Source organism: Sardina pilchardus, chromosome 20, assembly GCF_963854185.1.
Source record: "Sardina pilchardus chromosome 20, fSarPil1.1, whole genome shotgun sequence".
Classification (NCBI taxonomy): Eukaryota; Metazoa; Chordata; class Actinopteri; order Clupeiformes; family Clupeidae; genus Sardina; species Sardina pilchardus.
This window is the reverse complement of record NC_085013.1, coordinates 11,955,586-11,983,234: the sequence shown is the minus strand read 5'-3', so window position 1 is coordinate 11,983,234 and position 27,649 is coordinate 11,955,586. Positions and strand designations below refer to the sequence as shown.

At 42.7% G+C, this 27,649-nt stretch overlaps 3 protein-coding genes across 5 annotated transcripts; 1 reads left to right on the top strand and 2 right to left on the bottom strand.

Moving 5' to 3' along the window:
* Window positions 1–3,012: 3,012 nt before the first annotated feature.
* On the bottom strand, window positions 3,013–9,849 carry mtfr1l (mitochondrial fission regulator 1-like). Of its 2 annotated transcripts, none has more exons than XM_062523664.1 (8): window positions 9,742–9,849; window positions 8,852–9,009; window positions 8,618–8,725; window positions 8,417–8,526; window positions 7,950–8,161; window positions 6,681–7,050; window positions 6,410–6,556; window positions 3,013–5,371 (listed from the first exon to the last, which is right to left on the bottom strand). In XM_062523664.1, exons 2-7 carry the CDS (start codon window positions 8,864–8,866, stop codon window positions 6,442–6,444), a joined length of 930 nt encoding a protein of 309 aa, XP_062379648.1. In that variant the 5' UTR covers window positions 8,867–9,009; window positions 9,742–9,849; the 3' UTR covers window positions 3,013–5,371; window positions 6,410–6,441. The 2 variants fall into 2 exon arrangements, with proteins under 2 accessions (XP_062379648.1, XP_062379649.1); XM_062523665.1 differs by having other exon boundaries at window positions 6,410–6,553.
* A 294-nt stretch (window positions 9,850–10,143) lies between these two features.
* On the top strand, window positions 10,144–21,757 carry si:ch211-15d5.11 (nuclear receptor coactivator 7). 2 transcript variants are annotated; one of them, XM_062523660.1, is made up of 16 exons: window positions 10,144–10,664; window positions 11,370–11,568; window positions 12,318–12,520; window positions 13,404–13,474; window positions 14,953–15,063; window positions 15,850–16,026; window positions 16,391–16,522; window positions 17,346–17,530; window positions 18,207–18,595; window positions 18,863–19,010; window positions 19,265–19,460; window positions 19,698–19,814; window positions 20,071–20,223; window positions 20,465–20,560; window positions 20,738–20,811; window positions 20,911–21,757. In XM_062523660.1, exons 2-16 carry the CDS (start codon window positions 11,504–11,506, stop codon window positions 21,044–21,046), a joined length of 2,253 nt encoding a protein of 750 aa, XP_062379644.1. In that variant the 5' UTR covers window positions 10,144–10,664; window positions 11,370–11,503; the 3' UTR covers window positions 21,047–21,757. The 2 variants fall into 2 exon arrangements, with proteins under 2 accessions (XP_062379644.1, XP_062379646.1); XM_062523662.1 differs by lacking the exons at window positions 10,144–10,664; window positions 11,370–11,568; window positions 12,318–12,520; window positions 13,404–13,474 and adding an exon at window positions 13,644–13,766.
* An 81-nt stretch (window positions 21,758–21,838) lies between these two features.
* selenon (selenoprotein N) lies at window positions 21,839–27,404 on the bottom strand. The gene is made up of 12 exons (XM_062523663.1): window positions 27,008–27,404; window positions 26,262–26,379; window positions 26,030–26,163; window positions 25,728–25,940; window positions 25,505–25,629; window positions 25,083–25,220; window positions 24,917–24,998; window positions 24,275–24,463; window positions 24,008–24,113; window positions 23,631–23,743; window positions 23,338–23,439; window positions 21,839–23,155 (listed from the first exon to the last, which is right to left on the bottom strand). The coding sequence occupies exons 1-12, from the start codon at window positions 27,227–27,229 to the stop codon at window positions 22,988–22,990; spliced, it is 1,710 nt and encodes a 569-aa protein (XP_062379647.1). The 5' UTR covers window positions 27,230–27,404; the 3' UTR covers window positions 21,839–22,987.
* Between the last annotated feature and the right edge of the window lie 245 nt (window positions 27,405–27,649).

The following is a 27,649-nucleotide window of genomic DNA, read 5'->3' as shown; positions in this document are numbered from 1 at the left end:
CACATGCACACACACACACACACACACACACACACACACACACACACACACACACACACACACACACACACACACACACACACACACACACACACACACACACACACACACACACACACACACACTCACACACACACACACACACACACACACACACACACTTTCATCGCATCGGCCATGAATCAATGACTGGCTTTCCACCCACGGCTAGCTCTAAGCCCAGAAAGTGACCACGCAAAGCTGGCCAGGGGGTGCCTGCCTGGACATCTGAACATACAATGCAGCCGAGCCTGAAGAGACCAGGATGAGGGCCGCTGGGCTGAAATGAAAAGCCGTCTCACTGAGAGGTGTAAACATGGAGAGATCAGAGAGAAAGCACTGGAATCCTTCCTACGCACAATCGACTAACTGGGGCTGTCTAATTACAGTGTTTTTGGACATGTACCTTTCTTAACTCTGGGAAACACATCCAAGCAATGGTAGTTTGATCATTTCAAGTTTCAATGTTAAACTGTGTACATTTCAGTGTGTTATACTGAAGATGAATGTATTTAAGAGTATAAATTAAGAAAGGTCTGATTATGTTTTATGAATTACTGTGCACATTTACATTTTGCACTGGAAATGTCGCCGTAGTTTGAGACAAAAGGACACTTGGTAGTAAAGAGCAATGCAGACAATAAGGTTTCTTCTAGAGAAAGTCTTGATTTTTGTTTTCATTGTATTCAAGTGAGTCACTTATCACATGTTAGTGATGCATGAAGGCTCCCCACTGAAACACAAATGAGCATCTTTGTTTAGTGGTATCCTTTTGGTTGTATAGTTGCTATGTTATTTTCTTTGGACTTGATGATGTCAGAAGGCAAGAGAAATCCCAAGGAAATTAAATTAATTTAAATGATTCAGTGTCATCTCCAATCTGTAAGTGTTTATATAAAAATGGCAGATCCAAAGGACGCTGAGCCACAATGCTACTTCAAGTCACTCTTCTCTTGCCAGGAGCTAGCTGTAGGAATTTATTATCATCATTATCATCTCTTTTTGTCCACAAATACCAGTGTGACTTTCACTGAGCTCCAGCCCTGGAAACAAAGAATGTTGACCAGACATTTTCTATGTCAGGTATTTTTAAAGTGGCCTAGCAATTATGCATTACTGTAATAAGGCTTTGTTAGTTGTCTGCAAAAGAATCTATGGCAACTGGAATTCTACCGGAAAGACTCAGTAAGACTCAGTAGACAGAGATAGATAATGATCTTGGATTGGGCGTACAGCAATGAGGATAACAATTACAGATATAGTTGGCCGTCTCTGGAGTGCAGTAAGCAGTATTTGGCATAGGTCCCCATCCAAAATCTGGCAAATGGCAAGGTCTCAGATCTTGCCGATGGGAGAAGGCAGGGGTGATGAGCCACCAACTGGTCCTGATGGTGGACGGGCATCAAAGTCTGTTGAGAAGTGAATGTAGTCTGTAGTCAGCAGAGACGTGAATGAGATACAGCACTTTAAAGACATGCTTAAGCCATACAGCGCAGGTTAAAGCGGAGTAATGAAGGATCTTTGCTTGAGCCATGTACTGGTGACTGTGAGTAATAATGGTTAGAATGAATAGATGTAAAACACCTAAGCTATCATTTTTGTGATATTCATTAGGGCTGTCACAGGTTCAGACACTAATTGAGTATCAGTAGACCTTTTCGACCCATGTCTTGAAAACCGTGTAGATGTTTCCTAAATTCAAAACACACTAATAAATAAGAATTTAGAAGGTCTTTAGTGAGCCTCATGTAACTGTATATTTTCAGAGTTCTGAGTATGACAGCATTGTTTGTTGCTTCATTAAAAGGAGACATTTGGCAAAAATAGACATAAATGTCCCGCTGGTGGACAGAGATGGAATAACTAGTATCCTTTAGGTCATGTGTTGAACCACTTACTCTGTACAGTTGTGTAGCAGACAAACACATTTAACAGTTCACTGTGATGAATTACCAAACCAGTCTAGTCTCCGGCTGGTTTAAAAAAAAAAAAAAAAAATTTACAATTATTATTGTTAATCATCCTACTACTAAAATCAAATAAGTCTTTCTTCTGGTACAAATACCATGTGGGTGAATGTTCAGATGTGTGAAGATACCTTCCCACTCAACACCACACACACACACACACACACACACACACACACACAGTGTTAGACTACACAATCAGATATATGGTCTGAACAATTCATAGGCGTCATCTTTTAAATGCCCACAGATCATCTGAGATTATGAAAATCACATCAGAGTTGCTCCAGAGGTCGCTATTTATAGGCTTATGAACTTGACATTGTGACACGTGGCTCCATTAAACAAACTCTCCACAGACATCTCACAAGCAGCTAAAATAGACAGGATCCACTTCCTAGAGGTGAGGAGTGACAAAGTAGGCCAAGGACTCACACAGAAAATAGATTCCGAGTTGCACATGGCCTGAATCAACTCAGGCCTTCGAGAGAAAATTAGGGTAACTAGAATCTTCGAAGTCACTATAACACCTTCAGGGAGGGGGGACAGAGGGCCAAACCCTATGAGGTGAAAGGTATTAGCATGTCTGATACCAACGAGGGGCCTCCTCATCCTCATCTTAGGAAAAATATCATCCCTCAACAGCCACCATCAATAGGATGTTAGGCTGCTCAAACCTTTAGCTGCAACTTGGAGTTTTGAGTTGACTGAAACACTGTCTTGACCATCTGGGACTTTGAGATTGCATATTCTGTTACTTGGAGAAGTAATATTGTCGAAAAAATCAAACAGCAGTTTATGTGAAACTATGAAGACGGCCCAGTACATTTTACTCAGATTGAAGAAAGGCTCTATATTAGAACAAAATGACACCATCTTGTGGCCACAGGACATCACTGCAGGCTAAAAATACACTGACCCACTCTTTATTGTCCTTCATCAAAATGTGTTGTGCTAGTCTTCATTAACTAGTGGGTTCACACAACAAGATAAAAACATGGTTCAATGAATTAAAACAACCCATTTTATTTACCCACAAATGCAACATTTACAGCAACATTTTCTATCATTGACTAAACAAAACAAATTCACGCTTCATTACCTGTAAAAAGATAACAGGTATCGGCCAGGGCACAAAATCATGTAGAACATACTTAAATCATGATTACAAAGCAAAAAACACTTGAAAAAATTCATGAGTAGTCTTGGAAAATATGAGAGACCTTGATATTGCTTTGCTTCTTGCCATCATAACATCCTACAATTAGACACCAAAATCGTTGTTTTCAAGTTCCTAGTTATCTTTCATCCTGAAAGAACCATGGTATTAAACCAACATGATGAAATTAAAAAAGGACATGCCTGGTTAAAATAATCCAGCAGTCTCACGCCTGCCTTTTACTGAGAGAAATGATGGATTTTCATCTCTTAGATATCCAGAAATAACTGAAATTCAAACGCAGACTGCTCATGAAGTTTACGTAATGTGTGTTTGCATATAACCGCTTTCTATGACAACCCATGACAGAGGACTCCAGGCCATGTTCTCCATTCAGAACTTGTCATGGGAATCTCAGTCACTTTACATAATGCTTCACTCACTGCTTTGGTACAATGGTGCTTTCATGTACACCCCTGAGGACTTGCACAGTACACTTGTTTTAGGTCCATTCATTTTCTGGATAAACCAGCTTGATAAATGTTTTTCAGCTAATTCAGATTTATGCAACTCTCTACTGAGATCCATCAAACTTGAGTTAAGTAACAACTCAACTTCACCCGTCAGGTTTGATGAAAGGTCAAGATTGGCAGGTGGAGGTGCATAACGAGCATATTTCATGTGTAGGTATGGGACAACACTATTGCTCTAGCTAAACACCCTCAACATGTTGTAGAAGGTAGCTTTATTCTGTGGGTGCTGTCGTTCCTCGTTGCCATACAGAAATGCCATAGTGACTACTTATTTTTAACAAACTAAACCATGTTGTTGGTGTGAGATGACTTGTGTTCTCTAATGAGAGTCGAATAGAGGGCAAAGGGCTCAAGTCATAAATGTCATATCTCAAAAGGTTACCACTAAATCAAACAGCAGTCATATCATATGGAAATAGGCAACAGCTTCTGAAGTAAGGCAACAACAGAACAGAGCAGACACACACACAAACTACACAGGATTTTTTATATTCAGTCTCTCTCAACATTTTCTTGAAGTCATGGCACACATGCAGTTTTGCCTACAAATCAACCACACACAAAAAAAGACCCCCCCAGTTTCCACAAATATATCCCCTAGGCTGACTCAGGCAGCATGACAGCAGCACTTTTTTAAAAACAAATGACACTTCATTCCCTCTTTACAGTAGGTGTGTATATGTATATATACATATATCATCTGCAAAACTCAAGCCAAAAAAATACAACAAAAATCATATTTTCTTTGCAAACGCCACAGCAAACGATATGGGTCACATTTCACTGTTGCCCTGTACTACGTCTCACTGTCAAGGTTTGAGTTCTTATAGGCAGCAAATGCTTAAAATGTCAAAGGTTTAACCGTAAGCCTTGAGGGTCCAAACAGAGTGCATATGAAGAATAATAATGTAGAAAATGTCCCAAATGAGGGATAGAGTAATGGAGATTGTATTAAAATGTATATGCATCGTTTGCAGACAAACTCACTGTGGCTGAACAAAGGGTCAAAGGATATAGCATCATCACACTCATCATTTGTGACTACACTCTAGACAGCCTGTTTCTATATACAGTTTCAAGTACGGGTGTGTGTGTGTTTTGCATTTTTCTTTCTTTCTTTTTTTTTAAAAAAAAGGAACTTCACAAATAAAATGACATACTAGAGGCAAAATAGGGCAAGAAGGCATTCTTCCCATTCTGAAGGAAAAACAAAAAGAAGGGGGGGGGGGGAAGGATTCATCCAGGCATCAGTCTCTGATTCTGTAGGTCATCCTCAACCTCAGATGGGTCTCTTCTGTCCAGACCACCTTGCCGGCACTAAGGAGAGCATCTGCATTGGCAACTGCTACGCAGGACAGAAGTCTGCACGGGATGATGGGGGATGGGGTATCAGAAGGTGGAAAGACTGGATCCAGTCCAAATGGCTGGGCAGCAAACGCAATGAAAGACTGGCTCTGTGAGACTTATCCCTATCGAAGGATAATCGGCAGTCCGAGGGTATGCAAGGCAAGACCGGGAGTGATGATACGGGAAGGAGAGCGGCAGTCCAAGCTCTCTGCTCATCTGCGGTATCCATGAGCTTGGGTGGGAGGAGAGGGCCACGGTCTACCCGCCGGAGACACGGTCAGTTGAGTTATGGGGTTTCTATGGGAACACAGCTAACAGACACGGGCCTACAAAGAGAGAAGAAATAATTATGGACCTGCTGATCTCTACTGATGAGAAGAACACCCACACCACACATACTTTCGCTTTGTTCTTAATTCTAAACACTACTTTGAGTCATCCTCTTTCATGCACTAATACAAATTAATAGAACTAATAGATAATAAACACTTACTTACATACACTCACATATACACTACTCACAAAAAGAGATATTTGGCTTTCGGGTGAAATTTGTTGCCGTTTGTTTCTATAAATTGTCTGATCTGGAAATCACCATTGCATGCCTCTACTTAAATGTCCTACTTTCACGATAAATAGTAGCTTGAACATATTCCATAACTTACAGCCGAAAGCCTGACATCCCTAACTTTTTGCAGTGTATATTGTAGTACTATAGAGTAGTGTATGTACCCATATAAGATGTATAAAGTTACATTTCTCAGAGACTACAGTTTATTTAATTTTAGATCATTTAAACTTGACTGAAGTCCTTCATCTCCTACTATGAGGATATAATGGCCCTCATTTATCGTGTAGAAACCAGCGTATATCTGAGTGCAGAAACCATCTTACGACGAAGCTCACGTATGATTCATCAAACTTTCGTATCACTCCAATTCTAGCGTAAGAATAAACGTGTGTTGATAAATGTGGCGGCTGAAAACAAGCGTAATTTAAATATCACGCCCGAGCCTCGTTTTAATGGCCTCGTCCCTAGAATTTACGACATGAAGGCGCATTATATGTCCAAAAGAGATCATAAGTGATCTCGAGCCACAATGACGTCCAGCTGAACCTTGTTAATTTTGACAGCTAGAAGCAGTCATCAAGGAAGGCAGGAAAATAGAGCGATTTAAGTGCAACAGACTTTATTTTCGCAGAGAGAACGCATCATACTATAAATACATTCAGTACAAAACCATACGACACTGAAATTTGCAGTACGCCTGTTTTACGCCTGTTTTTGGTCGTACGCACGTTTCATAAATGAGGGCCATTATGAGGACCCACCTAAATATGGGGAGGTTTATTGTACGACTTACATAGAAGGGTGATCTAGGGCAAAGGACACAGACTACTTCATTGGAGCGGTGTCTTCATCCTTCAGTATAAATTTCTTCCTCAAGATCTCAGAGATGAGGGAGGCAGAATCTTCCTCTCTCAGAGAGGTACATCCCCGATTGTATCTACTGGGAACCAGAAGACAGAGTTGCTACACACTGGCAACAGAACTTGACAAATTAAATTGTCAACACTGAAAAGCATTACTAGATACACATTAAAGAGGATTCTGTTGTCTGCAGTCTGACTGACCTGTCCTTGCTCATCTTCATACGGTTCATGTCCTTCAAGATGTCCCTGACATCGGCAAAACTTGTTGACTTGGACAGCGACACTGTGTCCTCCTCTGCCTCCCTAAAGTCCATACTAGGCCTGTCGAGGTCAAAGGTGGCCGAAGCAGTCATGGACACAGGAGGCATGGGGTCGGGCGCCAGCTCGGACACCTCTTCCTCATCATCTTGGTCTTCCTCCTCGTCTTCCTCTTCGTCCTCCTCAGTGACGTCGCTGATGACGAAGGATGCAGTGGGGTTGGGCTGGAAGGCAGCCGTCTCGAACGGAGCCATGGAAAAGCCCACACTCGTGTCATCAGGGGACAGGAGGTCTGGTGTCAGGGGGTTGGAACCTGAAAGACAAACATATTTTCTACTTTCTTTTTTCACAAGTACAACAACCTGTTAACTAAATCCTTTCCATAATGGCCACACTCTCACTGTGCGTTCAGACCAAGAGCGACTTGAGCTTCCAAAATCGCTCTGGACGCCCTGTAAAGGACGCCGTGGGAAGCTTGGAAGCTTTGGCCGCTCCTGGCCGCTCTGACGTAGTAGCATTCTATGTTCGTTGAAAGTCGTTTGGTCGCTGAACCGCGTCATAGCTCATTACCATAAAGTTAAACCACTTTCAACTTGGTGTGAACGCACAGTCAGAGATGTTTTTGTGAAGCTGCTAGTGACTGACCTATAACAGAGACACTTATATATGAGACTGCACTGGAAAAATCGCCCATTGAAATGGATGGGGTAACTTCATAACGCAAAGATGGCGGGTGTTTACAGTGCCGTTGCATTTTGCCGATCCTTGGCGGTCACGCGTGCGCAATCCAAGATTACCGGTAAGAAAAAGGCTTTTTAAGCGTTAACTTGATACAACTTGATACCAAACCTTTTCAGCGATTTTAGTCTGATTTTCATTGTGATTTCAAACATGTGATTTGTATTTCCCTTACACCTCTGAACATGGACATCCAGCTCTCTCCCCATTCATTTAGATAGGGCCTGGTCTTGTTACGGTCAAACTCGCTGCCCGTCCCCATGGCCAATATGGCTGCCGAGTGACGTGACTTGCTTTAAAAAGACTTTGCCTATAATGTATAGTGGTAGACCAATACTGGAAACATTTCAGCATGACCCTAGCATATATGACCTAGACATAAATAAACACTACCAATCCATGTTTTCTGAATCATTTCTACCAGAATTCCTTAGAGAAGTCTGTGAGCTCCCAGATGAAGACCAAGTGTCCAACCTGATTCATTAGCCACAATCTTGGCAATCTGTGACCGCAACTTGCTGAGCTCATCTTGCAGCGCGGTGGTACGATTGAGGGCCGTCACTCCAGGCTTCCTGAGACCCTCCATGCGTTTGCCCGTCGGACGAAAGTTGGGCACCGAAGAGTTCCTATGCAGCACCAGGAGAGGTGTGGGCCTCCACTCATGCCTCAGAGGACGAGCGTCGCTCCTGATTGACAGGAAGACAAACACAAATGCACAACATGCATTAGGCTTCTGCAAGGAACTGTGACTTTATATGTTCTCTGCAAGACATGCACAACATAAAGTCTTGGTGAGAAATTTCTGTGTAATAAATTCATGACAAAAACAGTCATGAAACAATATAAGAAGGTAATTTCGACTACATTCAAAACATTCAGTAAGCAATCAACCATCTGGTGAGGATGCTGCAGATGCAGATGCTCTCGAGAGTGTCACCTACCGAACTCTAGCATAGGTTTCCTCTTCATCAGCTACAAGCCATGCAATGTCGGCCAGGGTGGGCACCATAGGACCATCCGAGGGTCTCAAGGGGGGAAGCCCTGGCAGTTCCTATCGGGGGCAAACACAAAGCTAAACACTCGACAAGAAATGTAAAAGACTAAAATATATGATCAGTCAGCATGACACTATCAAAATGTACCTGAAAACATGCACGAGGGGGTGGTTTGAGTGGTAGAGTGGAACCAATTCTTCTCACCACACTTCGAGTTGATCCATGTGGCTTATTCTGCCAAATGGGAATCACCTCCTGAAAACAGACAGCTCTGACACTTTACTATTCCGTGACTCCTGATGCGAATTGACACACATTGTAATGACTACGTTCGCAGTTCGCACGCCTGTAATCTGTTTAAATGCAAGGCCAATCACTTACCCCTCCTGAATCCATGTCGCACGGCTGTATTTAGAGGAATACAGCTAAAGTTGTGACACTGGATGTCTCTTAACTGGTGTTTTGTCCCCTAACAGCTGCTGATCATGTCGGAAAGGACAAAAATCGAACGTTCTTCAGTCAACTGGATCAATCAACATCTGAGGATGAATAGGAATAGTTTGCGAGTGAAACAAAGTTGAACGTGCAATGAAAACACAAGATTAATCCGACATGCAGTGGTCCAACATAACAGATACAAGTTAATATTTGTTATTGTACTCATTGGAATATTACCTATGGCAGCTAGAGACGATGTTAACTTCAAAGCCGCAGTCATTTACTGGGTATGTCTAATGCGTGCCTTGACGGTACTTGGAATCTCGCCCAGTGCAATCACATGGCCATGAATTAAATCACTGTCAAAGGCATTAAAGACCTTCAGCCTCATCAATCTCTTTTCTGCTAGCGTTACCTTCAAATGCTACACAAATGCTAGCATTAGCTTGCTAGTCAAGTAAGGCAGCTAGCGTTAAAACTCCGGTGAAAACATTGACATGCAACATACATGCGTAATTAAGTTATTCTAGATCAACGGACTAAAACGAACTGCTGCAATACGGCATAATTAGACTATTGCTAAGCATCTTTAGCAGTTGACACACTACGTTTTAACGAATAAACGGCCTTGCCAATAAATGTAACCTTAGCTAAGCTAGTAACCTGCTAGCTGTGATAGCTATCGCTAACGACTTAGCAGGTCAGCCAACACAAACCGACTGCATAACGTTGACGTTACAATACTTGTTGGATTGCAACTGTATGTGTTTTAAAACAAGTATTTACACGCAGAAACTGTATAGATGGCGTTTGGCAAGCTTTGCTTTACATACATGTCCTGAAGACGCCCGATTTCCCTCAAATTGGATCTATTCTCGGTTGGAAAATGCGATTTCTCCCCGTACACCACCGTTATCAACGAAAGGCGAATCTTTCATTCTATCTTTTCATTGGTTACCGGCTTCCTCACAACATTTGAACTACCAATAGAATGCGAGGTATTACGACAGTGACGTTTTCGTCACAAATCGGTGCCCTCCTCTTTCATGGAGAAAAACAACTATAGTACCTTTTAGCACAACATACAGTATCCACATACTGTTCAAACTGTGGGTCCCCGGCACCGCCACGTATCATGCTGTCACATAACTCAGTTTACTTCAGTCAACCTCTCTGAACGAACCTAACCAGACATAAACTCTGCCGTGCCAGAAGTTCAAGTAATCAAAAGATTTCTGCTGAAGCAAGATAAGTTGTCTCAAACGTTCTGAAAGTAGAGGCCCGTGAGATCCACACGAGAGGCCTGTGATGAACCTCTAGCTGTAAATGCTTTTGTAAACGTGGTTTGGCATTGTTTCTTCGTTGCCCAGCTAAAACTGGCACCATCAACAATCCCCCTTAATGTGCATGACATTAAATAGATTGTTGTATCAATACAAACACTGCCTGTTAAAGATAACGCGCCATAGTAATTTCAATGTTGTCTAATAGAACCTAGAATTAGTACACTAGGGTTAAGTCCATGTTAGTCTCACTCTAGTTCCAGTAACTTCAAACGTGCAGGGTTAGAAATGCACAGGCTTGCAAAATTATTTGTGCGGTGTCTTTAACCACAGATGATGATCAAAGGGGCGGAGTCTGTCTACTGAACTTAGGTCTGCAGACAGCTAGGCTATGTATTAAAAATCTCAAAACACCGCAACATGGAGCGTATAAAGGCATCTGTGACAGAAGAACACGTTGAATAAAGAATAAGGTCAGTGAACATAATTCTCATTTTTATCCCCAATACTGTCAATTTCAGTAGTGCGATGTGATGTAAATCTCTGACTCGGGAAAACGGGGTACATACCAACATTTGGGGCATTGAATAAACAGCTCTGTAAATGGCATGTTAAAGGAAATATGACGTTGTAAAGAGAGATGGGAGATGCCGATATTGATGGAAAGGCCCATGTTTGACATGTCTACGAAATTTGAATCATTCAATTGAATGCAGCAGGTCTGTGGGAATTTTTGCTTGAACATGCTAGCTACGTCGTCGCAGTAGACGACATAGCTGGCTAACTTTGCATTTCGTGGTGGTGTAACGTTATAACGTCCTAATTGAAACTTTTCTAAATGAATGAACAATATTATAGTTACTATAATGATAAACACTACTGTCAGTTACCTGGGAGAGAATAAGAGGTGCAGAACACGATTCGATTTGTTCACATAATTCTGTCATGATTGAGAAGATGCTTTCTGGGAAAGGGAAAGTCAATTAAACAGTGGCGAGTAGCGTTAGCACAGCGTCTGACGTGAGAACTATGTCTACTTAGTTAGGAGGATTGTGTCAGTTATGTATATCTTGTGCACTTAATGATTTCGAAGTGTGGAAATGCAAGCTGAGTTGGTCAGGGATAGGTTTAGTTGACAGCCGTTTACTCTATGAAATATCCATCTCTGTTGTCCTCAGCTATACTACACATAGCCGAAAGGAAAGATGGGTAGAGATGAAGAAGAAGAGGGATGCCTGCTGAGAGCTTTTAACTCACCTGTGCGGAACATATAAGCAGCCCATACCAGCCCTGGCCTAGACCTTTTCCATGGATGATGGATCGACGACAGCCAAAGGACAAAACGAGGGCTGGCTACTTTGGGAATGTCAAGAGCAGGTGATGACTGCTTAATTAAACAACATGTATATGACTAGTAATATGCAATAAGATAATAATATCTTCTTGCTAAATCTGTGTAGGCAGCAACTGTAGCAGTGTTTCAAGGGGTTATTATGCTCCGTTTTAGGTTGTCAAAGCAGAGCTGCTCAGTGCAGTTTCTTAGTGGCTAGAGAGAACACTAGTCCTTTCTTCTCTCTCTCTCTCTTTCTCTCTCTCTCTCTCTCTCTCTCTCTCTCTCTCTTTCTCTCTCTCTCACACACACACACACACACACACACACACACACACACTCTCTCTCTCTTTCTCTCTCTGTATGTGTGTATGCATGCATGCACCATGAAATGTTTTCACACATGTAGTCCCTATTGAAGAATTAAAAATGGTTCTGTGTTTGCCTCACTTCTCAGTGCCAGACACACAGACCTCTGTGTTCAGGAGCCTGAAGCATTAGCAGGATTGATTTCCCATTAGCTGTGCAGTAACTCTGGATAAGGCCCAAAAGAAAAGTGGCCGAGTCAGTTTTGACCTCTGGACTTTCTCTTTCAGTCCACAGATGCTCTGGCTTATTTGCATGGAGGAAGTTGTGTTATACGAGGCAGCATTCAAATGAGGCAATTGAGCTATGCAGCATTTCTGGTGTTGCTTGTTCACGGGAGCAGAGGCTCCGCAGGCAGTGAGGCATAGGTGAGGTTTGTAGGCTGATGAGATTAAGAGTGTTGACATGATTTGTTGCCGTTTGGTCTCAGGTTGGGGTCCAAGCTTCCTGCCGGTGTCAGCCAGCCTCCTGGGTTCATCGCAGGACCCTGGGAGCCGGCATCCAGTGGAGCACAGGCCCAGACAAGGCCACCCAGACAGACCAGGGACACAGCTGCACACAAAGATACTGGAGCGCCCCCCCACCATGTTCCCTTCATCCGAAACCCCCGTCTGCGGCAGTACTATCTCAATGGTAAGTAGGTGGGGGTGAGTGACTGGTTAAAAGGGAAGCTCCTTTTGAGAGTGGGCAAAGTTGCAGATGTGAGCAATTGTATCCATCTATTGATTTTCTCAAAGCACTTATCTCTCTACTAATGATGTGCATTTTCAGTGTACACTGCAGTTGTAGCAGACCGGTTGTGAGAACACGAGTTGAGGATGTGTGTAATAATCTGTGTTATTTATCATGAAAACATGAGAGAACTGAATGGATTGTTGTGGGGTTGATGTTGGAGATAAGACAGACCGGAAAATCTGCTCTTTAATATCTGCGAGCACATGTGCAGACACACGCACACACTCACACTCTTACACAAACAACAGAAACATGTGACTATGGCGTAAATATGTAATAACAGAAATAGCAGATGTAACAGATGTCAGAAATAATCACTGAATTGAATCCTATGGAAAAGAATGATATCAGTAAGAGTACAGTTCATTAATATACTGGATAGAAAATACTGTTTGTTTTAAGGTTTTGATACTGATGAAACATCTTTAGGAAGAAGGACTTAAATGTGTGTCAATGCACCTCTTAAGAACAGTACAGCCTTGTTGAATGTTATTGGCCCATGTGGGAGTTTCGATACCTTAATAAGCATTCAAACATTCATAATGTCTTTCATGTGCCTGGGCAGTGGTCCATTTTGTGTTAATCTGGTTCAAATCCAGAGCAGGCCAAATAGAAGAAAGGCCAGCCTAGTGGGACATGTAGTCATTCAGCCAAAAGCATTCAGCCCATAGGGATCACAACAGAGGATCTGGGGGAGAGAAAACTAGCACAACAGTAGCATAGTGGGAAATACACAGACCTTGCTCGCGTACTAAAATGTTTCTGCACTTTGCTGTCCCAGAGGCTGCTCGGATGCCAGAAAAAGCAGGAACCAAGACAGCAGAGGGAGCTGACAGCAAGGACACCGACACGGTCAGTTGTGTGCTTTCGCCGAGCTTGTACTGTCCACTCCCACTCGCTAGGATTTCCCACCCTTAAGATAAGAAATAGCAAACACCAGAAATATTACTGGTAGTTGTACTTGTTACATAATGCAGGGGATCAAAAGGTTCTAACAGGGAACTTGGTCAAGGGTCAGAGACACGCAGTATGTTCTTTAAGGACTTAAAAGGGATGACATTGATTTCCATTCATGGACATACACCATCTATTTCTAAAAATTCACAATGCCTTTGACAGGAGATCATTCCACAAGAAGGCACTGGTAAAGGAGATCTTATACTTTACCATATGGGATTCATGTTCAGTTTTGTATTATACTGTATGTAGACAGCGTGATATTGGTACTAAATATGCTTTGTAGTGAGCTGTTGGATTATTACATAGTTAATCTAACTGCTCATATGTTAATCTAACTGCTCATATGTAGTTATGTTATGTGTGTTTATGCCATTGATAAGCTAAATAAGTTCACTTCGCCTAGATATTAACACAAATGTGTTAGTAGGTGAAAACACCATGTCTTACTATGTCTCTATATGATCTATGTAAGTGATACTGAGGCCACTTCAAAGGGTATAGTATGATAACTCAGTAATGTTCTATTTCCTTCTACCACCATTAGTGTAATATAGAATGTGTGCTGATTTTGAACTGTGTTGATTGGAGAGAGTTGAACACAGAGAGGCCATCTGTCACATACTGTATGATATAAATTATGGGGTTTTGTTTTACAAAAAATGTGTAGCGTTGTGCGCATCAAGGGTTTATAAAGAACTTAAGTAAGTTATAACAGCCAAACCCCTGAAGAACTTCAGCAGTGAGTTAAGAATATGAAACCTTTTTATCACAACAGTTAAGTGGGATATTCACCAACCTGGAGTAAATGTCTTGGTGAAAATACATTATTTACATGTTTCACTTGGGAAAAAGCCACATACACTAGCCACATGATTAGTTTAGATATGCTCGCAAACAATCATCCATTTGTGAGTGATTATGAATTAATGTTCCTCTTCAAATTGACCTAATTTGGGCTTGGGCATTATTTAGGGCAATTGGTCCATCTGTCAATAATAGTCCCAGATTGCATCTTGCATGATAGTAGTATAAACAAGTAGTATAAAACCATAATTACTCTAAAAAGAGTTTCTGTTACATTACACAATTATTCCAGATGTTACAACTTCATGATCTGTATTATTCTTATTCAGTATCATATTCAGATATTTCAGGCCAGATGTCCAGTGTATGAGTGGTACTTTGATTTAAGACATAAGATTAGATACTCTACAGTAACATCAGAATCATGGTTTGCACATTCATTTCACAGTTATACATATCAGCGAAAATTATTTCTAACAACAACAACAACAAAAGTCGATGCACTCACATTATGTTTATATTAAGATACAACCGGTGATCCCAATCCTATGCTTGTTGCCGCACAGGTCCGGCATGAGGACACGGTGTTCAGCATTGCCTCTCAGTGTAGTGCCGACGTCCTGAACGTGATGACAGAAGAGTGCAAGCCCCCGACCTCCACTTTTACCCCCTCACAAGTAAGAGCAAATCTGGACCCTCCAACTTCATTGCCACATGCATACAGTATATTTACTGTAGCTTCTTCTATAAGGCCAACCTGACCTTCAGTAGTACAGGGAGTATGTTTTATCAGCATGTGTAGCCAGTTGCTACTAAACTGTTTTGTGAAAGAGTGATTGTTGGGTTTGAGCATTTGACCATGACTCATTGCACCGCCTCCTCTGACTCTGTGTTTAGTTAAGTTTATTTTTAAGCTTGTGGAAATGTTGAAGTGTGGCAAAAGGACTGACAACATTTGTCAATAGGGCTATGAGAATGTTTAACCTGTTCTATCTTTTGTTCACTTACTTATGTCAAGTTTCTGTTAACATGGTGAAAGGTGTGGCTAGCTCTTTGTGTCATGTAAATCCATGTCATTGTTACCCTCACACTACCACTTTATGCGGAACAACTTCTTGTTTATTTTTATCATGGAGAGATAAGATGTGCTAGTGGTAGTAATTAGAACTGTGGAAGTGAAACTCCTACTCCTACTGTCCTACGATTGGCTTCCACCAGCCCTCATCTATATTTGCATTAGCTTGTAAATCAGTCGTCAACTCGACGCTAGCTTGTAAACACGCCAGAGAAAGGTTTGAGAGTGCGAGAGAGAGAGAGAGAGAGAGAGAGAGAGAGAGAGAGAGAGAAAGGGGATGTAGGTGTGGCTGGGAATAGTCGTGGGTGGGAGAATACTGTATGTCAGACAGGCTGTCCAGGAGATGTCGCGGGTCATGACGTCTCTTCGCTCTTCCCTCCTCCGCCAGCTCTGTGTTCCTGAGAACAGGCCGTCTGCCCGCGGCTCAGCCTCCCGGGCAGCGCAGCCCGAGCGCCACTCTCAGCGGGACCTGGATCTGGCCGTGGACCCTCCTCCCTCGGCCACTGCCTCTTCCTGCGTGACCCCCATCTCTCCGTCCACGGACGCGGAGTACGACAAGCTCCTGGTAAGAATTTCCCCGGAAAAGCCGCCAGCATTGATTCAGGTGAAAAAAAGATTCTTTCCCAGAGCATTAGCTTCTGTCTGGCTTTTCATTCACCGCACGCATGTGGGGAGGAAAAGGGGAAGGAAATGGACTTTAAACAAAGCCTGTGTCAGCCGCAGTACAGAATGGAAAAAAAACGACAAGCAGTCAGCACAGTCAGTCTCAGCAGTCTTGTTTTGGAGAGTCTTGATCGATTCATGTACTCTGCGTATGGACAGCACTGATTTTATCCAAAATATGCATGCATAGCCACCCAGCTCTATGGAAATGTGTCGAGTCAGTTCATCCCCGCATTAGAGGATAAAGTGGTTGACGTGTTTTCCAGGATGTGGAGGCCGTGCCAATGCCCGATGGGGAGCTGTGTCTGCTGGCTCTCCCCCCGGAGTGCTCCCAAGGAGAGGGCCCCTCCTCCATGCAGTACCTTAAGCTGTGCACCCGCTACATCACTGATCGCAAAGTAAGTGTGCCACACTTTTTACAATATCATAAAGCAAGGGGTTTCCCAACCTTTTTGGCAGGTGACCCTATTTTAATGTCACAAAAAAATTGGCGACCCCAATCATTCACACCATGTTTTGAGAGAGAGCGCATCTCATTTCAGCTATAACATCCAGTTGAGTGGTGTATATTACCCCATATGTCCTCATTTGTTTGTTTGACTAACTCAGGAGTTGTTTTACTACTTTGTGTGGAACATTGATAAAGCATTATTACCCATGATGATCTCATGGATGTCAAAGTTTATTTTTACATAGCTATATTGTAATGACGGATCCGATGAGTTACTTAACTTGGATATAATGGAGGTTTTCATATATTTTACTGTAATGTACTGGTCCATTGTAAGATACCCAATATCTCAGCCGACCACACTTGAAGTTCAGGCAACCAACCCCACATGGGGTCCTGACCCCAAGGTAGGGAAACGATGTCATAAAGTCAATCAATAACATTTGAAGAACTGTCCAAATGCTTGTGGTTTGCTGAAAGTTAGGTCCTAGAATCTGGTGAAAAGAAGAGTTCAACAGTCAATCAAATTGCATCGCTCCCTTCCATGCTCCTGGAGTGTTGTTTGGCTGGAGTAACTTTAGGCTCGTTCAGAGCCACGTTGTTTTTCCATTTACAGAACTTGGACAGCACCTTTAACTCTCATTCTAAAAGCTGTCATAGTTGCAGTGCTCGTAGCACAAAGCAGCTTTTGAAGTTACACACATTAATGGATCCTCTTGATTATTTGGTACTGTATAAATTTGAGCCTCTAACATCCTTTCTTCTTACAGGGTGTTGTGTCGGGAATCCTGCTGGTGACAACCAATAAGATCTTCTTTGACCCTTGCAAGACCCACCCGCTGGTGATCGAGCATGGGTGTGAGGAGTACGTGCTCTCCTGTGCTGTTGACAGCCTGGCCTCAGTCTCCTTCTACTCTGACATCTCACACGTGCACTTTAACGACTCAACACAGAGGTTCGTGCTGACAGCTCACAGAGATCAGTCTTGGAGAGCTTTTTAGATATATGTATGCTGTGCATCATGTACCTCCATAATGACTGTATAGTGTGAATATGCATTTCTGTGACTATTTCTGTGGCTGTTGGAAATCTAAACTGACCCAAACTGAACTGATAAATAATCACATGATAAATATTTTAAACATGGCATAGGATGGAAAACTGTTTTTACCTTGGCTTTGTTGAATAAGGAAAGTTTGGTGCATGGCCACAAAGCTACCACAAATGAGGAGTGCAGTTGTTTCCTCCTTCATATGTAAATCTCCGACTTTGAAATGACCACTAACAAACGGACGAATGTAGACTGTGATGCAAACCTATTGAGCCTATTGCGAACAGGTTTTGACTGCAAGGCAGGCTAAAGCACACTTAATTATTCATGTGGGTGCCAAATACCCACGGGGGGTGCTATATGCAAAAATGGGCCATTTTATGCCCCAGCCTAATTGCGGGGTTATAAAATAGCATCTGAGTATGTTTTTAAAAGTTGCATACCTTCTATGTACATCAGAGAATGAGGCCATTACATCCATCCTATGTCACATTTCAAAAGTAAAAATGTAAACCAATGGCTTATTATTATTATTTTGATTATTATTATCATTTTATAACATTTTAATTTACTATCATAGATGGAAAGGGAAGAGAAAGAAGAGTAAAGGTGATAAAACTGCTGTCAAGACTCACCATGAGGAGGTACAAAGCACTGCCCCACAGCCAAAGGGAGAGGCCATCCCTGCCCTGGTGTCTTCGCTGACCACCGACTTCAGGCTGGCCCTGGGGATTGGTCGGGAGGGCGAGGAGGAGGGGACCAGCGAGACCCTGGACATGGCCGAGGCGGAGCGGCAGCTGGAGGGGAGTCCACTGGAGGAGCTGGCCCTGCAGACGACCGGGCCGCTGGGAGCGGCCGTGCTGAGTGGCGCTGCCGCCACCTTCTGCTGCGGAGGGAAGGAGACGGCCAGCAAAGAGGTGTCCCTCACAGACAAACCAGGAGAGCAGTGTCTGAAGCACCAAAGAGAAGGTGAGGATTTTGATTTTGTACAACATCCAAATCTCTGCAAGAAACTTTCAAGGGCTCCTAATTTAGTCTTCAATCCTCAGAAAGTTACTGAACCACCTTCTGTGGAGAGGAAAATGTTCTAAAACCTTTGCTATAAAGCTATTACATCCTAGCATATCAAGTAATACTTTTAAAATATTTTTTTTGACTGGCTACTATATGGGTTGTCTATGGTGTGGCTTTCAGAATTAGGGCACTCATTATCATTCCTGATCTATCTTTGCTAAGGCTCTAGACCCTTATCAGAAACCACGGGAAAGCTGATGTTTGTGCGGTTCAGACAACAACAGCCCTTGCGGAGGAAGAAAGGCCTGGAGATCAGAAAGTCCAAAACGCCACCACAGAGAGATTCATGGTTTACTCTCTCTCAGGAGAGGTGACTAAGCCGACCGCTATCATCCATTACCTAATTTGCGCAAAATATACACATGGCCACATTTCACATCTGCACACACACAACACCACTGTGTGTTTCTCGCTACATTTGAAAGTATTGGCATTTTCCATATCTTGAGTCATGTTTTTCACTTTCAAGTTTCATTTCTTCAAACAAGTATCGGTGCCTGGTGTCTGATGTATGAGCAGCTGTGAGAAGACTAAAGCCTTTCCCCCCTGTGCTGTTCACTGTAGCTCCGATGAGCTCTATGCATACCTGAGCCAGCGCAGGCCGGACCTGTGTTTACTGGAGGAAGGGGGCGACGAGGAGGAGCGGGACGAAGAGGACTTTGTCCTGGTGGACGACAGAGCTGACGCAGAGAGAGAGGAGGAGGAGGAAGATGACGAGGAGGGCTTACACACAGACAGCCGCACTGGGGAAGACTGGGAGGTGAGTCGCTCCGTTTTGGGTGTCAGATGATGGCAGAAAAGCAGTATTTTAACGTAATTAACGGCCTTGGAGAAAAACAAGTGACATAGTAGGGTGGTGAGGTCTGGCGTGGTGCAGTGTTGTGCAAACAGAATGGAATTCTGGCCATGTTGCTGGTTGTCATGTGTGCGTGAGTGTTTGGGTGTGTGTGTCTGTGTGTGGCAGGGCTGAATATGTTATGCTCTGTTCTTTTCACAGATGGTCTCTGTAGAGGATGGAGGAGTTCGAGGTCCAATAGTTCTGGACAAGGAGCCTGAGGGATTGTGTGAGATTGTGGAACAGAGCCGCATTCTGGAGGCCTCACATGTTAGAGAGGTGGGTGCACGGTGGCAAGAGACAAAGACGAGCCATTCACCTTTGTGTAGTAAAGAAGACTGGAAAAACAAACTTTCACCGTTTAAACCTGGTGGCAATGATTTATGCACAATGCCTTAATCTGTAAACCCTTTTCTGAGAGATTGTCCTTTACACACTTCACTCCTGGTTAACTATCAGACCTCTTGATGTAACCCAGAACATATGGGGGGCTGTCGTTAACCCTCTGGGGGCTGACCATCTCTGCCTTTTGCAGATTGCCAGTGAACTGCCCCCTCGGACCGTGGGGCACACGTGGCACCTAGCCTACAGCACATCACGCCATGGTGCCAGCCTCAAGTCCCTCTACAGGAAACTAAGTGGCACAGACTCACCAGTCCTCATCGTCATCAAGGACTCCAATGATCAGGTGATCCCTCTCTCTGTCTCCATAGTGGACCTTGTGATGTTTGGGCCAGCTGTCATGTATCAGGAACTGAAAATAGTGGCCTGGTTCAGCTGTGTGTGTTTTTATATTAGTTTAGAGATAAAGGGGTGTGAGCATCAGCTGTGCTTGATTTGTGTTACTGTGCAGCTATGGGTTTTCCCTCAAGGGTTTTCAGTTACGAATCATTTTTTGGCTCACATCATGTTTTGTTTTTGTATTGCAGATGTTTGGCAGTTTCCTCTCTCATCCCCTGAGACCAAGTGACAAATTTTATGGCACCGGCGAGACGTTCCTTTTCTTGTTACACCCTAGGTTTAAAGTGCGTGTGCTCATTACATAGACATTGACTGTGATTATGTAATTCCCTCATTTTTAAGAAAAAGCCAAAAACAGCAAACTTAATCCTCAAGCAACAGTGTTAACGTATGATTATGATTATGAAGTTGACAATTTGGTAATGTCGTATACCTCCTGCTGTGCTTTCTATCCCATGTAGTGTTTCAAGTGGACAGGGGAAAACTCCTTCTTCATCAAAGGTGACCTGGATTCCTTTGCCATTGGTGGAGGAAGGTATATACAAACTTTTTAAAACTTATTAAATATTAACTTAAGTTGTTTTTTGGGGAGGTTTTGCATATTGAATATATGTGATATTTTTAAATCCCCCAGCGGACATTTTGGTCTTTGGCTGGACGAGACCCTCTACCTGGGCAGAAGTAGCCCGTGTTACACCTTTAATAACTGCTGCCTGTCGGAGACTGGGGACTTCCACGTCATAGAGCTAGAAGTGTGGACCTTCTGCTGAGGGCATTCTGCTTCATCCTTTGGATCGCCTGGATAAGGACACAACCGTCTTTTGACCGATGCTCTCACAGGAATAAAGACACTTGACATGAAGACCGAGGGCATCTTTCATGGATGCTTTTCTCCTCTGCTCTATAGTCATCTCATGCAAAATCCACACTTTTGCTCGCTGTTGTCAAGGTGAATAGATTCCAATATGTATGAGAAGTAACTGTATTATGTCTCCTACTCAAAAGGAACATTGCAAAGGTGTGACTGGCCAGATTGCCCTGGAGATGGTCTGGTATAGGTGGAGTATAGGTTTCTTCTCTTGACTGAGAAGCAGGTCTGGTCTTTGATGCTGAACTGACAACACAGCCTTAGCAAACAACTTTGACTCCAGGCAATATCAGTACTGTATAATATTGTACAATAAGGAAGATGTTGGTTTTTCTGTGAACTTTAACAGAAGATTGCATGCTCCTACTCTATTTGTGCCACACTGATACAACAACTGGCCTCATTGTCCATTTTGCACATACACTAGTGTACATGTTCAATCCTAAAAAACTATGGAAAAAAAAGACTGAACAATGGAAAACTACCATTCTTTGGGAACTAACAAGAGCCTTATAATCTCCCATTCTTAATGTACAACTGTTGGCTTGCATTAGTCACCCTCTGATTCCTGCTCACTTGGTACAGAATAAATAAACTGGACGGTGGTTATAAATTCCCTCTAAATCACTCTACTCTGTTAAGCCCCTCTCTCTCTCTGGCTTACAGCGGTCTGAAGCACACTCTTGAGGTTACGTTTGAAAACGTCAACATTTATTCAGGGCACATTTTTTCATGTTCGTGGGCCTCTCTTTGTGTGGGAGAAACACCACAGTTTTGTTCTTGCGCCCACACAACATAATTCAGACAGAAAACACATCCAAGAAACACTTGGCAGCAAATGTTTGTCCAAAGATTTGTCTGGCAATTGTGAAACCAGATGTCATAAAAAGGTAACATGAATGTACATTCCTTTCCAAAAGCAGACTTGGCATAAGACGTACACATGTATAACTTTAAAAAAAAAACAGTTGTTACATCTTTTTTTTTTTCTTTTTTTTAAGTATCTCACTGTATTATTCATCTTTGGTTTAAGTTTAGCCTTAAGCTTGTCCTTTTATTATAGAAAATGTCATATGGACTGGCATGGTTGAAAAGCTGCCCCCTATGGAGTGTGTTGGACAACAAGAATTTGCATTGCTCTCCTATACTGCCGGATGACTCTCGGGACCAAGGGAGACGGCCACCTCCTTCAGCTTCAACAAAGACATCAGGCCAGGCCCCACCCACTTGGGGCTTTCGGGCCAAGCCGTCACAAACAGTCCAAGCTCAGGAAGCAGCCACTCTCCCCTGCACCAGTTTTGTCTAGACACTACCATGTACACATGCCACAAAATGTACCTTCAAATACTGCACAACTATTAAGACTACAAATAATAGTACTGGTTGCTTGCATTAGTTGCCTTTTACCTAGAGGAACCCCCATACCCCAACCCCCCCATAAATAGCAGAAAGCACAAATTATTTTGAGCAAGAGATATTGTCCATGTCCAGGGATTAGAGTTAAGTACTGCATAGTTGTTTGACTGGTCTATAAAATGTGATTCCTAAAGTTTAACTTCGCCATACATTTAATGGCTGGATATAAAAACATCCCCTCTCCAACCCATTTCTACTGACAGCCTCTGTACTGTTCACAGGCAAAAGGTTTTCTCAGGCAGAAGTGTGACAGACCTTAACTCTGAAGTTTCAGAGCATTCTTTGAGCCTTATCTTTGATTTAGTACTTCCGTGCCTTCAGATAAGAGGCCAGTCTTCCTGTAATTAAGTCACTTGTGATTTCGTGTTCCTTTCCTCAACCCCCTTTTCTTCCCCTCTCCCGTAGACATGGTCTGTATGGCACAGTTTTAAGATTCCAGATACTGTTTTGCTTTCTCCAGTCCTTCTTGAAGGAAGCGAATGTACGTAGAGGTTGAAGGATCTTCAAATCCAGCAGAGAAGCCAAACGGAGATTCATCTTCTTCTGGCTTCATAGATGTCTGATCCAGAAAGTTGTTGGCATTTATATGATGGACCTGGAACATGAAATGAAAAAGGTCTTTCTATCTGCCAAAGCTCAATCGTACACCACAGAACCTAATAGTGCAGTTGGTGATGCATTACAAACACATTTTACTTTATGGATATGTCTTTTTAAACGACACCTGAATGTGCCAAAAAACACCACTGTGAGTAAATGGGCAGTTTAATTCCTCACCACTGTACCGTTGGGCAATGCCACCATCATCTCCACTGGGAAGTTATACTTCTCCAAGTGTAATCGGGCCTGCTGACTCACAACCGGATTACTCTCATCAGCCTGAGAGGGAAGACAAATTACAGAGCAAAATAAATGAACACCAGACAAATCTGTTGGCAAGGCAAGCTAGTACTAATTGATTTAAAACTATTCCATATTCCACTGGTATTGAAAAAATATACCAGCAATAAATTATGCAGCTAAATTGTGTTCAGCTACAGCTCAAGGGCCTGTGATAAGATTGTACATACTTGCAGGTCCTCCAGCTCCTTGACTAGCGACCAGCTGCTGACAAAGCTCTGGTTGAGCAGGGCCAATACGGGCGAACTTTCCAGGACTGTCTCCCGGAGAGTTCGCCCCGAACCTGTGATGAGAACAAGAGAGAGGAAGATACAGTATATGGGATCAACAGGTTTAAATGTTTGGTGGACAAAATCGGATCTAAATCTAAAAATGGGCAATTCCAAAACAGTAATAACAACTCCGTAGATGTCTATAACAATCATCATTGTATAACATCGGTAGTGTAACTAAAGGCTGACTTAGAAAGTGATATATATGTAAAAGGACATATAGAAATGTGAAATATGTATATGTAAAATACATGTAGAACGGCCCCATTATGTACCTCAGCAGGATTGATCGTCCAAAGCCCCCCAGAGAAGAATAGAGTGGACCAGCTTCTTCTCTGCCTGGGCTTTGCTGAAGGCCTCCATGAAAGGCAAGTACGAAACCTGATGCAGAATAAAATCACAACATCTGATGAAGCACACACTAACAGCAATGCAAAGCCAAACTGTCTTTAAATGTAAATTAAATGTTGATAAAAGAAAATAATATATTTTTATTTTCAGTACATTATTTCTAATATGCAGTAGATTCCATTTCAACATACCTTCTTGAAAGGGTAGAAGGTGACCTCAACGTTTTGTGTAGCCTCCTCCTGGCTGATTTCTGATGTCCAGTGAATCTCCTCAAAGACAAACTGAATAGGCTCACTTCCCTCTTGGCGACTGTCAATCACATTGCCATTCTCATCTTGAATGACAGTGGGAATTGATGGCCCTGTTGCTTGGAGTTCCATCTGAGGACACAGTTTAATGTTTCTTTTCCAATATCTCTCTTAAAATGACTGGAGTATTAAAGTGCTCCATCTAAAAGTGTTCATGATTAAATAATTTTAGTTTAGTAATAGTTTACTGACATTTATATTTTATTACAGAGATATGTTCAAATTCCTTCAGACCTACTCAGAGAACGCATGAAACACGTTTTTAAAGCTTCACTGTTTACATCCCAGCAGATGGATGTTACAACCCCACTTAGGTTTGTATATCTCAAAGTTTTTTCTGCGTGTGTGTGCTTGAGTGTGTGCCAGACTAGACCCTTTTCTTCAAGTTAATGCACGTTAGTTACACACAAATGTATGGGCTCTACATTGATATACTTGAACTTTAAATCAACTGTATGTTGATTTAATACATTTCACATCTTAAAGATGAATAAAAACACAGATCATGTTTGCCAGGCCCCTAACCTGTGGTAGGTATCCGATATCCACTTCCATGTTACTGCTCTCACTGGCTCCATACAACCACTCCATATCCACATTAAGCGACCTGTGAATTAGTGTACATATTCAGTACTCACACATAATCTACCAAATGTATGCACTTCTAATGGTTAAGTCTGTTGTGACTTACCGGTCATTCGGAACATAAAGATGGAATTCACGGACATGGGAAGAATCTCGGGCAAGAATAATGTTGCCAGTGAACTGTCCTGGTGTGAACCAGAAAGGGAAGTCTGGGACTTCGTTCAGCTGGAACTCTGCATGAATTCTGTGGTATAAACAAAAAAAAGCGTGGTTTGGGTTCAGAGGGGTGGTTAGATGAACAAAATTACTTTTCAGAAAAAATATATAATCATGGCTACCACTACCGTCTTTGGTGATACTTTTTCTTATTCAGTGGTAAAAAGGATCGGTCAGTGAAGACATGAACCAGACTCATCAGATTTCAGACCCAACGGATGCAGGATTGGGGCCAATGTATAAATGAACCATAGCATTTCAGTGAGTTCTATAAGTATGAAAGCTCTTACAAAGCTCCTTTTTCCTCCTCACCTGAATGTAATGTCAAAGTAGAAGTCGCTTACGGCCCTAATGCAGGCCACAACACCCTGTGGAGCAAAGCGGGACTTCACAAAAGGCCGCGGATGGAACATACTCAGGAGAGAGTGGATGAACACCTGCAAAAGAAATGATCAACAAAAGCATTAATGCTGAACCTAAACGAAAGCCAAGAAAGAAGATGAATTGACCACATCTTCTCACACAGTAGGCCTACCTCTTTGCCACGAGGTGGAGGAGGCATGTAACGGTTGTTTGGCAGATACCCAGTGAAGATGTTCAGGTCACTTGGAATGATCCACCACGTGTCACCCACGGCCTCCTTGTTTTTGGGCGGCAAGAAAACTCTGAACTGGTTGACTGAGAATGTGCTGGAGGGGACAGCAGGGGCCAGCCATGAACGGAGCCCGCTCAGTGATCTGTGAGTCACCTGGCACACCACAACAGTACGACTTGTTTTAGGAAACACAGTTAGCAATATATTATAGTTTTAAATGACTATTCAACTCATTAACCCACCCCTAAGAAGCCATCTTTGCTCTTGGTCATGGAGTCCATCACCAAGGGCTGTATTTTAGCTTGCAGCGTAATGGTCTCTGCATCAGGATCACTGGGCACATCCTCCTCCTCATAATCAGATGGCGGGGCAATCCCTGCAAGTAACCAAAATATTAATAAAGAAAATGATATTTTTTGCTTTTATTTTTGTTTTGTTTTGTTTTTTTAAGGAAAAAGTTGAGTGATACACTACCTGTGAGCTTTTCGGCTATGGGTTTGAATTCCTCTGGACTGAGATACAAATCATGGTCGGTGTCCAATGAATTGAAGATAAAGAGGCCGTCGGCTCCTAGTACTTTCAATCCCAGTTCCTGAAGGAATATAGTCAAAACCGAAGCACTGTGACTATTTGCGGCACGTTTATCACGGTCCAGCAACTTTCAATAGGACACGCGCCCTTTTCAAAAGTGGGGCACAAATGTTGATGAAATGTCAAAGCACATCATGTTTTCCAATTTATCGAATTAGTATTCCAAGAGGGCGGTGAATTGGTCAGGCTAACACACGAAAGAACTGCGTGCAGAGCCGACCCTACACAATGGAGGAGGGCTTCTGGCAAACCACTCATCCAGACCCCAGTGCATTTGCCTTCTCCTGCAAGGCTGTCAGTGGTTGCAAATGCACCGCCACCCAATAAACCACTTGGGAACTGAGAACAATTGCGGGGGCTGGGCACACTGATTTGTTACAAGTACGTGGCATGTTTAATGGTACTCTCTTTGAAGTAGTGGGCTGTTGGCATAACCAACTACACGAATGTCACCTACAAAAGGAACAATGTAACATTTCCCCATTAAGACAAGGCAATACATTGCCCAACATTACTGGTTTGCTTTAACATTACTACTGTAATTAATGTTAAAAATGTAGTTGTACTCCAGTGACTAGCACGAGGGCTTGCATGTAGGCTATACGCCAGGCTGGTGATGGACAACTTACATGACGCTGTCGGAGCTGCTGGTCCTGATAATATTTATAACCAACAGCAATAAGAGGTACGGCGATTATAACAAGAAGAGTGGGAAAAGCTCCCCGAAACCGTTGTGGGGTGGGTCTGTTAATGCCACATTCCACGCCTGAAGACGGCTGGTCTTCAACCACATCCTCCAGGGCCATGGCATTCTTCTCCTCGGGTATTCTTTCATCCACTTCCGCGGACATTGTTCTTCTGACTATCTCTCCATTGCACTCTGGATCTCCCTCCACTTCTACTCGAAAGTAGCTGCTCCCGACCCACCTAGAACATAGTTTCAAATGTATAGCCTAACTGTTACAAGACCAGACGTCTGGCTGATGTTGCCGTTTCTAGCAACTAGAACTGCATTTACGCAGCCTCCCAATTTTACCCTTTCCCATTGGAAGTAGAAGCGCCTGTGGTCAATGGTAGGCTACAACTCTTAAAGGGCCAGCTCATTCTCCTGTCGTTGGTTACTCTAGACATGTACATGTAAGCAGGGGTTGCTTCTATTTTTATTGAAAACAAGCAAGGGGTTATTTAGGACTACATTTTCAGAATTAAATGATAAATAAATTAAATTAAATGTTAAATTAAAGTCAGTACTTTACTGTGGTTGCATTATT